Genomic DNA, 12,111 nt, shown 5'->3' on the forward strand with positions numbered 1-12,111 from the left:
CTACTGTATGCTGCTGATGTTTTGCTCTTTTAATAACTGGGCCACAGAATCTCTCAGGCTTTTCGTTGGCAAGATGAATGGGGCATCGAAGAAAAAGCACATTTGTCCTAATGGCAGGGTGCTAAAAATACAAATCTGGATATTATCCAACACCTGCCATGGCTCAGCTAGATAGAAAAAAATATGTCAGATTCTGGAAATGGAGGCAGGCATGCACAGCACGGATTCTTGAGTGATAAATAATAAAAAGGCAAAAGCAATAATACAAATAATATATATATATATATATATATATATATATATATATATATATATATATATACACACATACATACATATATATTTTCTCCATGCATGGTTTAGTCTGCTGTTATTGAGTGTTATCTTATTTTGAGCCAGATGCAAGAATGCTGTATTAAAACAATATTTTGTAAGGGATAGAGATGGCCAACTATCTCAAAGTCATCCCTGGTCTGGCCAGTCCTACACTCAACTTGCATCTGATTCATTAAGAATTCAATTGCTTCATTATACATTTTACACAGGGGACTAAGTTTTACCCGCAACTTACTTGCTGCTTTCAAGGTTAAAACTCCCAAACATGGTTGCCCTTTTATTGGCCACCACTGGGATCACCTGACTATAGCTGGAAAAAGTGGAAGCTACAACATGGAGCTGGTAATGTCCAGGGGTGGGACACCTGGAAAAAACCCGGTGGATCCCACCAGGCCAAACCCGCTCTCCGTGCCTCACCCTGGCCGTCTCACAGAAAGAAAGGTATGCGCAGGGTGGCGGCAATCAGAGGGGTTGGCACCTAAAGCGGGGGTACGTTGGAGGGGGTTGCGCCTGGGGTAGAGGGACGTTGGATGGGGTTGCACCTGGGTTGGGGGTCATCAGATTGGGTGTACCTGGGATGGAGGGCATCGGAGTGAGGCGTGGGGGCGTGGGAAGGGGTTTATTCACTATAATAAAAATAGCATGTTCTAACACCAGAATGTGCTGTTTATATCTTAAAGACACAGCACTTGCTGCAGATTTCCTCTGCAAGCACCTCTTTGCCGCCACCGAACTAACTACCGTATTTTGACACAAAACACTCACCCTCTCATTCTTCAGTTCTGCTCCCCCTCTAGACCCACTTGCTCCCCCTCCAGTCCTACTCGTTCACCCTCTGGTCCAGGATCTCTCTTCTCCTCTGGTCCCAGTCTCGCTCCTCCCCTTTTTCCCCCACTACTCTTCTGTTTTTAACCTGTTGGTGCATCTAATATGACCTCCAATTATGAGGATGACGGGAGGCTGGCCTGAGGAAAGGAAAAGAGCAGAACAGAAAGAAAAAGATACAGAAAGTACAGTACTTGGCTGTGCAGCAGAAAGGGCTACATAAAGACACCAGGATAAAACTGAAAAGAACAGAGGGGAACAGACTGAGAGGCAGCATTGTGCAGAGCATGGAGCAAAGGCAGAGAGCTCCCAAAGTGAGAAACTACATATAGAAATTTAATAGATTAATATGAATTATTGACCCCCACTTATGATTATATTTAGGATATTAGTAGTCAACTTGGAGTTATATGACCATATGAAAGCACCAGGCGACAGGTGACTTCTAATATCTTTATACATCATGCAAAAAGGAAAAGTTGTGGGAGCACTCCATGGCTTAATAAAAATGTACTAAAATACATTGGAAGTGCTACTGATCTGGCCAAATTAACTACAGACCAGGGAATCAATGCACATTCCCCGGTCCCCTGTCATATCAGGTGTGGTTGTAGCACCCCCATACCTGTCTCTTTAAATGGTGGAACAATGCCTTTGGAAATGGGTGTTGGTCTGGGCAGTTTCTCTCTCTTAAAAGCCGCATGCGGGGGAGGATTAATCTCATGGAACCAATGCTGGGGTCTAGGTTATCTCTCCCCTTTGAAAGCTAATGGCGGGGGAGGACTAAGCCCTATAATGAAAACCAATGCCCAGGTGGGGAGACCTTATTTTTCAGGTAATGCTCTTATGCCGGGAGGCTTTAGCATTTGAAATTATGACCAGAGGTAAATAGTTAGGGACCGCCATATGGGTTTTACCTTGACGTGGTATGGTGGCTTATCAATCTTATGATCATAATTTTGTAACTAAAAAACCCTGTCTTTGTAAATACATGCATCTGCATAGATTACTGATATGACAGGGGACCAGGGAATGTGCATTGATCAATTTTTCTTCTTTTTTTCTATATCTTTATACATCACAGCAAGGGGAGCTGAACATTTGAATGTTAACTTAAAGTATAGGTGGCCAAAGACATAGAGATCCCAAACGAGCAGATCTCTTCCCGATATGCCCACATTGAAGTGGGCGAAATCGGGCTGATCCGATCGTGGGCCCTAGGGCCCAACGATCGGATGATAATGCATCTGATACGGGCGGTCGGTTTGCGGGACAGCATAAACGCACAGATGTGGCTGCGATCCAACAGGATTTTTTAACCTGCCTGATCGAGATATTGATCAGGAAAGCCCGTCAGATGGCCCCACACATGGGCCAATGATCTGACGACTTGTTCTGTCGGCAGCTTTTATCAGCTTGTGTATGGGAGCCTTATCTTTCCCCGGTTATGTATTGAAAACACAAATAGAGCCAGATACTGCATGCAAGGTGCAAACTCACTGAGCAAATTTGCCAAGTGTTTCCCTAGTTAATATGATGCTCCCTCCTAATTACTCTCAACAAAAAGGTAATAATTATATATTGCATCTTACAATGGGTATTCCAATGGGTATAAGTCTCTGTGTAGAATAACTGCCTGTAGCGTTATTTCTTTTAAGGTGTAATTGAATTAAGCGTATTCTGTAGCAGCTGCATTCTGCTCAGTGTTGCCACAGTCAATTATTTACTTAACACATCTCTGGAACCCATATAGTTGCCCCATTCTAATGGAAGGCGCTTCTAGCTGGATCATTTTCTTGCTAACAGCTGTGACCGTCTTATCTACCTGAGCACCTGCTCACAAGGATTCTCAAAGTGTTTGTAGTTTAGATTGTACCTGTAATGAAACAGAACAGCCTGACATTCCACAGAAGCACAATGCCATTCCTGGTGGCACGTAATTCTTCTCTCATTATGGAGGAAAAGATACGGATCTGAAACACCATGTTAGGCATATTCTCTAGGATCTGTACTTAATTACGCTTCGCTAATAGGATTTTTAATCCTTTCACAATGTATGCTGTAGTTCACTCTGTAGGGATTATTCACCAAGCCCCATGTTGTTGTCACTAGAAGATAGAAAGGGTTGAAACCTGTTACTGTGCCCTTGTCCTTTATACTGTATTTGAAAAGTATATTGACTAAAAGTCAAAATGTACCCTATATATTACGTTTCTTTGCTTATATCTAAATGTGAAAGCATAACACGAACACACACAAGCTTATTTCCTGGTATTTATATAGCGCAAAGATTTTTATACAATTCTTTACAGACATTATTGATCATTCATAACAGTTCCTATAGAGCTTACAATATAAGGCAACATGCTATCTCTCCCAAACAAGCAAACACAGTAAATTATTCTTTATACTTATATTAATCACAATGCTCACACACATATACAGCCAGTAGTTCTTCACTGTTCCAAGATAACCTCCATCAAAGCTTACACTTTAGATATATTTCTATGGTAGATACCTTAGTATTATGGGGTAGATTGACTAAAGGGCGAATTTTCGTACAGTTCCTGCCAGTTCGCCGATCGCAAATGCGCTACGAATACACCAATTCACTAAAAGGCAGAGTTTCGTCCTGGGCGCCGAACGCTGACGACTTTTCGCTAGCATTACTTCGCCAGTGTGAGCATTTCGTAGTGAAGATGCCCTAGCGTTCATTTGTGCGCTAGTGATTTTAGGCTTAGGCATAGGGCGAGTAATTTAACATTATATGAAGGTCTTTATTATAAATGTTGGTGCAAATGCTTGAAGTTACTACTTTTTCTTACAAATGTCCAAGGAACCTTAGTAAAGACAAGAGAGTTAATATAATGCTCTACACATGAGCCCACTGTAAAATGTCCCATATATTATGAAATGTCTGGAGAAACCGGTTACCCAAAAAAAGTTTGTTAGGACTTAACTTTTTTTTAGCACTTCGCCTGGTCTGAGGTAGCGAAGTCAACTCTGGCAAAAGAGGTAACGTTCAGTAAAATCCAAACTTTACTGAATTTGTGGAGTAACGAGCTTTCGCCAGAGCAAAAAGTCACCTGGCAATAAAGTGCAAATGAACACTAGCGACGATCTCTTTCGCTAGCGAATTGGCGCCTGCGATGTCCCTTTACCCACTTCGTCCTTTAGTGAATCTACCCCTATGAGTGAACCCTCAGCATTTTCCACACTTATGCCTTTTCTAGGCCCTACACATTATGTTCCACCATCCTTCTATGTGCCAGTGTATCCAGTATTATATATTAGGGGTGGGGAGGGAAATCGCTTGACTTTTTGTCACAAAACAAGGAAGTAAAATATTTTTCCCCTTCCCACCACTAATTTGCATAGTTGACAGTAGCCATTGCCCTATGGCAATCCACCCCAACTGGCATAATGAAACAAAATTAAAAATACAATCAAGAAGATATATGAGCCTATGATAGAGCATCTACAGTAGCGGTCCCCTAACTGTGGGGACTGAAGCAGTGGCTGAGGGAACTCCGTTTAAAGACCAGTGGGTGGCTGGGGGAACACAGCCTGAAAGCCAGATGTGTGAGATTTGGGAGAATTCTTTTTTTCTGTCCTAGATACACCAGAAAACCCATCTTAAAGGTCATTGAGATTAGGATGAAATTGTATCTGTGTGTAACAGGTTCACCCGTGGCTGATGTCTCCCATCACTAGATACTAGATAGATGCTTAGACAGGCCTTTACTGTGAAAAGCACAGACTTTATTGTAGCAGCTTTTCACAGGGTTCATGTCTGTGTTTTCTCTTGTGAAGTCTCCAGTGGCAGTTTTAATGTGTAAATGAACTAGCAGAGTGCCACTGACGGTTCCTACCCACTAAATTTTTCCCTTCTCTGCCATGTACAGCACTACATTGCACAAACTTCTGACTGCAGTACCCATAGGTTCCCACTGAACAACATCTGAACACTTCAGTCCCTAACTGGCGCACAATCGCCGGGGTCCGATCCCCAAACATTAACTCCTCACTGGGGCCACAGATTGTCCTTGCTTGCTACTCTAGCAGTCTCTAGCTCACCTTTGAGGCAAGCTAGCAACATTTCTCCTATCATCTACCTAGTACTAACAAGATACAGCCTCCCTCCTGAACTGGCTCAGCAGCCTGCCCTGCCTCTTGATGTTATCAGGCCAAAGAGGAAGTTCCTGGCTCCAGCACTTTCTTATTGAAATGCCAAATTTGCTTATTAATGTGTACAGAATTGCACTACATGGCAAACTCATTAAAAAAAGTATTTTGCTGGTATGCACCCCATATCAAATCCCTATTATCGTTACTTGTATACAGCTTTGCATACTCTCCATAATGTTTCTCCTGTTTAATTTTAGATACATCACGAGAGATTAAACAGACAGATTTTTACATTTACTTTACGCCCTAATGAAAAGCGGAGGATGCATGTGCATTCAGGCACCAACATTCTGATTTGAATATGCAAAATCCATTATTTTTGTTTAACCTCATTTTGGTCTCTACAGTGACCAGAAAACATAGAAAGTGCAATGTAAAACAGAAAGAGGCAAGGTCTTCACAGGCTTCTTACAAAGTATGTTCAAGAGTAAACCCATATAATCCAATGTAATAAAATTATATTGTGTATTTAGGGGGTGATTGTTCAGTAAGTGTATCCTTACTTACTCAGTAATGTAGCAATCCTTGGCCCCTCTCCAGAAGCACATTTTCTTATTGGATGCACATGTATGTGCTTAAATTCCTATTAGTTTGAAGGCTTTAGTAGGCACAATCACACCACCCCTCCCCCCACCAATATTTATGCCACTTGCTTGAAGGGATTATAGATCGCATCTCCAAGTTGTATATATCTTTAAAAGTATTATATTCCTATATAATATATATGCTATATAAATATTTAGATATATCAAGAAGAGACACCCTTCAACACGCCTCATTAAAAAGGTTCATGTTTATAAAGACATTTTGGAACTGATACTATTGCTTGTGTAGCGTTTGCTCACCTTCTCCATATTCACTAACCATGACTTTATTATTGTTATTTTTTTTTACATTATTTTGTTGACATATAAATGTGAAAGCAGTAATAAGTGGTGAGTAGAGCAGCAAATACTTTTTGTACTAACATAATTGTTGGTTGGTGCCCGAAAACTAGGGAACTAAATAAAAGAACAAATCCTTATTTACATTTAAAAAGGGGAAAACGTGGCGTTGAATGCTGCATGTGCGTCTTGTTGAAAATATCGGCATGAAATATCATTATTGAAAAGTACTTATATAAATCTATGTTCGTTTTTATTGAAACCATTGCACCTGAATATGCTCAATTATGCTGCAACAAGTTTTCTGGAAATGGTGCTGACAGCTCAGCAGGACACAAACACCTACATACGCACACATTTTGTATTTCTTCAAATAAAGATACAATCCAAATGTTAGCCTAAAAGCTCTAGGGAATAAAAAAGCTTTTTATGTCTACTTAGCACCAATGACACATTCATTGAACGGGAGTCTAAGAGCCAATGTTCGCTAATGTCAGATTTTTCAAATAATGTTTAAGGTAAAACTTTTAGAAGTAGTCTTTAATGACTTTTAGAAGTAGTCTTTAATGATGATTCATTACTTTGGTGATTGGTAGAAAAGACCAACACTGGGGTGGAAGAAGAACATAAGTGCTCAGTGTGCAGAGAAGTGTGAAGAGTGGAAAGAGTGAAGAATGTGTGGAGGTGGTATCAGCATTAGCATGGTCAACACTGTTCCACAGAGAGGGGACATTTGTGGGAGAGGTGACATTTAGAGAGGTGACATTTGTAGGAGAACTGACATGTTTTACAGAGGGGAAGGTAACAGTGAGAGAAGACCTGAGCAATTAGAAATAAGTCGGAGAGAAAAAGACACACTTCCATCAAGTTCAACCTTTTAACCTGCCTAACTGCTAGTTGATCCAGACAGAGCAGAGCTATAACATAGTTGGCCAGCTTAAATATATTGCAATATATGGACAAACAATCCCTGTGTTGTTTAAAGGGTAAGGCATTTTTCAGTAGCAGTATGCACAAAATGTCTCTGTCTTAAATATATTGATAATGGGTTGAGTGCAGAGGAATCTTGTATTTGACTATATGTATTTTGTGGTCACAGCCTCATTGCACCCCCGCCTAATGGTTATAAAAATTAGTGGTGAGCACAACTTTCCCTTGGTTTCTTTTATATATATATATATATATATATATATATATATATATATATATATATATATATATATATATATATATATATATATATATATATATATATATATATATATATATATATTCAGTAAAGAAGGTCTGCACTCTCATGACTTAAAAATTAGTTAATGTTTTATTAACAAAAGACTAACAGTTCAGCCTCTCCAAGGCCTTTCTCAAAGTAACAACAGACAATAAAAATGCATTAAATACCCATGATGGCGGGAAAAGTTAATTGACTGATATGTCATCCTTGTCATCATCACAATGCAATCAATAGCATAACTCAAAATACATCAATACTAAAAATTAAGAAATACTAAGAAATACAGATAGTCATATCGCTGTTAAAACACCCCTTGTTTAACAGAGGAGGATACTTAAAAATAAACTTTGTAACAGTTGTTAATTTCACTTGCAACTATTTAAATGTATCAAAATACTAGGAAATACTTTTAAATAGTTGCGAAATAGAAACGTTGGTCTTTTGTTAATAAAACATGATCTAATTTTTAAGTCCTGAGAGTGCGGACCTTCTTTACTGAATAATTATTTCAAAATTTTGGACACTGCACCCAGGCAAGTTGAACCTAGTGACGAGAGTGCCGATTCCCCCAAAGTTCTTGGAACTGGTAAAATGAAGCTTGATCTTCCTCAATCTTATGTCACTTACATGATATCTTGTCGGCCGAAAATCCATTACAGTTGAAAAAACGCTGGCGACTTTTCCTTTTTTTAAGCGGGATTGCCTGCAAAAGTCCTAACAAATGTTTTTGGGTTAACATTTTTCCCCAGACATATGAGGGCCATGGATCATTCATTTTACAGTGGGCTCATGTCTAGGGCATTATATGATTTCTTTTGCAGGGGCGGAACTACCAGGGGAGCAGGGGGTGCGCGTCATGCACCAGGGCCCGCCCCCCTCTAGTTCCGTTTCTGTTTCTTTTGTCTTTATTATTGGACATTTGTGATAAAAAGTGACCACTTCAAGCATTTGTACCAACATCTCTAATAAAGACGTCCATACAACTTTAATGTACCCACCCTATTCAAATTGACCTAAGTGTAAGATCACTGGCAACTTTTCGCTAGGCATGAACGCTAGCCAATCTTCGCTATGAAATGTTCGCACTGAAAAAGTATTGCTAGCGAAAAGTCACCAGCGTTAGCATTTTAGTGAATTAGTGTAGTGGTAACGAATTTATGTCTGGTGAAGTGTGCGAATCGGTCACTGACGTCAATTCACCCTTTACTAAATCTGGCCCAATCAGTGCTTCTCCCAGCCCTCGAAAAAACAAGCAAAAGCTGTGACACTATTCTCAGTGCAACCCTCCCATAGGAGTATTTTTTTAATGAAAAAGTATTGTTTCCTCCCAAATCTCTGGTAATAGAAACAAATTTAGGGTAGCAGGTGCACTTTAATATGATTTATTATACTTTATATATATATTATATATATTGCTAACCTGTTGCTCATCATTCAACCCTTCCAGTCTAATTTCCCTACCATGTGCACAACTACTAGGTTGAAGGTTCAGGAGTCAATTATCCTGCATGGATGGTTCTGGACTCCGGGAATACCTGTAGAAACGTCAGTGCAGACATGGAGAGAAAATAGAAACTCTTTGCAGTATTTAGAGTCTATCAATATTTTTTTTTCTCAAAGAAGCGTTTTCAGTATAATATTTTTTCACTTTTGCCCTTGGAGAACAATAGAGTCTGGAATGTCTAGCAATAACATCTTTAATGTGCAACACAAAATAACTTTATACCAATGCAGGAAGGAATTTTGCCAATATGGTGCTCAGTTTCAGCCAATGACATTGTCTTTTATTATGGTTTTCTTTTCCTGCGTGCCTGAATCCTAGCAATCATCCCAAACTCATCCATATTAAGAAGAAGTTTATATAAAAGCATTTGATATGCTTTATGATTCAGGCTCCCTGCTGTCTGTACAGTATTTATCCTTTTTTTCTTTATTTATAAGCTTGCTATTTTATGTATAGCCCTTATTTAGGAAGGCAAGTGAATGGAAAAATCCTTTACAGGGCAGTTGCCAAGCTTGCCTGCAGGTGGCAGTGTGCGGCAGGTTACCGAAATCTAATAAAAAAACTATACGGTTTTTTTGCGGGTGAATAGGCTGTATTCGATCGTTCGAAACAAAGTAAGATCATATTCGATCAAATTCAATTTGAAGTATTTTAAAAAAAAAAAACTTTGATTTTTCAAAGTCCACCAATTGACTCCAAATAGGTTCTTGGCTAAAACAGCAATTTGGCAGGTTTTAGATGGCGAATGGTCAAAGTCGAATTTTTAAAGAGACAGTACAAAGTTTTTCAAATTTGAATCCAATTTGGACTATTCCATAGTCGAAGTACACAAAAATAGCACGAAATCTTAATTTTTATACTTCGAATTATTAATTCGACCCTTGATAAATCTGCCCCTAAGTGTCCTTTTAGCACAACTGCACTCATAGTTGTGTATATGACCCCTTCTACATTATAGTGATAGCTAGGGAACTGGAATTCTTTATCTTATTCTTGATACATGAGTTGTACAGGGCAAGTTCTCTACATCTCATTATGATTTATGTTAGTGGTATGTCAGGTACTGAATTGTAGGCAGATTAAATTGTGTTTCTTTTTAAAAATAAATAAATACTTTAACTTTTTGACCATAAACAGCCATTCCTCTTTTCAGCTGTTGTCGGTAGACATTATTAAGTTTATATAGTCCATGAGGGGCCTCATTTTGTCATTCATTTCAACTACAATGTGCAGTAATATATTTTTCATTTTTTTCCCTCCAATAGGTACTGGCTGACTAATAAAGTGCATATAAAGAGACCAACAACGGGCATCTTAATGTACACTCTGGCGACTCGCTTCTGCAACAGAATCTACTTGTATGGGTTTTGGCCGTTCCCCCGAGATCTGCACCAGAACCCTGTAAAATATCATTACTATGACAGTCTTAAATACGGATACACGTCTCAAGCAGGTCCACACGCAATGCCCTTGGAATTTAAAGCACTTAAAAACCTTCATCTCCAGGGGGCTTTGAAACTTAATGTTGGTGAATGTGAAGCTGCAACATAGCACTTCATCCTGCATCACAAAGACACAGTCGGACAACAAAAGAAAGAAATTAGTAACACAATGTCCAAATGTAAAAGCGTTATGATGAAGGAATTGGAGTTCCCAAGTAAGAAACAAAAGGCCTGCAGCGGATAGGAGACATAGAAGTATATTGTTTTAAATCCCGTAGGCGCGCCGAGACCTGGCACATGCAGTACAATTTCTATGTCTTGTCCAAGGTTAAATCTGGAAATGTTTCATATAAGCAATCAAGTACTGATACTGAGCTGTTGTATGATTTTGTTTACATTGTTACTGTCCTCCCTTTTCCCCTTCAAGTTGCACTTGATCGAGATTAGCAAAACAAGTGGTACTTGCACTTCCATGACTTGAAACGCGTGGATCTACGGAACACATAGAAGGCACTTAAAGACATTCGCCGTAACTGGAAATTAAGTGGGAACCTGGAAAATAGGAATTTCGGACTCTACGAAATCCATTTGTTTTAGACAAACTTGTGTTTGTATCTATAATTGACTATAAATATTTGATGTGATTGTCAGAACAATCAGAGTGCAAACATGCTCATCATGTATTTTCCATTCAAAATAAAAATCATGCAGCAAAGGGGCAATGAATGTTATAGATGTGTTTAAATCTAAAATGAGTTTGTCATGTACAAGTCTCAATGTAATACACAATAGAATGAATGTCACCATGTCACAGACTGCCTGAAATCAGCTGAATTTTCTCTTCGTTCTGGCAATGCCCTTGGAACATTTAATATTCAGTTTACACTACACTAAATTTTACTGTATATTTTGATGAGTTCTCCAGCTGTTGCCGAACTAACCCCCCCCCCAACATTCTCTAACAGTCGTAAGCTGTTAAGTGATATGAGCTGTTATATGGAGACATGGTGTTGAGTCATAATTGGGAAACCCCATTTCTAAATCTCTAAAATGGAATTGTGAATGGAACTGTAGAATAATAGAGGAATACACGTGTCTTAGGAGCAGCTTGTAGAGTGCGACTGATACAGACCAGTCCCAATGTTCAGTGTTTGAGATTTTGCTTTAGATACTGTATCGGGTGTAGCACTAAGTAATATGGCAACATTCAATATGTTAAACTGTCTAATAGTTTCTGGTTTTCTGAAGTTGATAAATGTGATCCTGGAAAGTGTCCTAATGGGTTTGGTTTAGTCTTGACCTGCTATTTTGTTGTTTGTGAAGCTGGGTAGCAAGAGGTGCCATCATTTAAAGTTTTTGTATAATTCAAGATGCTTTGTATTTGACGCTATTACTATCTTGGGACAATTAAAGTCAACTATAAATAGATGGACTTGTTTTTTTCCCTAATAAACTGAGGGACACAGGTTGGTTTGCTCTAATTAAAAGTATCACCATCTCTCCCTTCTATCACTGCTGTCCCACAACCACACTCCACCTGCAAAGACTAATATCCCTAGTTCTCCAGGTTCTGCCTGCACTCAAAATGTGAATACTGCATGTGGTGAGTTACTGAGTTTTCCCATATTCCTTTTCTCTACCCTACCATGCCCACATATGCTTGGATTACTATAAAGTACTAGTTTAAGTTTACATTTG

The 12,111-nt window shown here is 39.1% G+C and overlaps 1 protein-coding gene across 1 annotated transcript in view; it reads left to right on the plus strand.

Moving 5' to 3' along the window:
• Positions 1–11,839, plus strand: part of st8sia2.L (ST8 alpha-N-acetyl-neuraminide alpha-2,8-sialyltransferase 2 L homeolog) — a 99,165-nt gene extending 87,326 nt beyond the window's left edge. The window contains exon 6 of the mRNA XM_041586867.1: positions 10,237–11,839. Coding sequence (XP_041442801.1) covers positions 10,237–10,522 — 286 coding nt within the window. The 3' untranslated portion in view covers positions 10,523–11,839. The remainder of the gene's footprint in view (positions 1–10,236) is intronic.
• The last annotated feature ends 272 nt before the right edge of the window (positions 11,840–12,111 follow it).

The sequence above is a fragment of the Xenopus laevis genome, chromosome 3L (genome assembly GCF_017654675.1).
Source record: "Xenopus laevis strain J_2021 chromosome 3L, Xenopus_laevis_v10.1, whole genome shotgun sequence".
NCBI lineage: Eukaryota > Metazoa > Chordata > Amphibia > Anura > Pipidae > Xenopus > Xenopus laevis.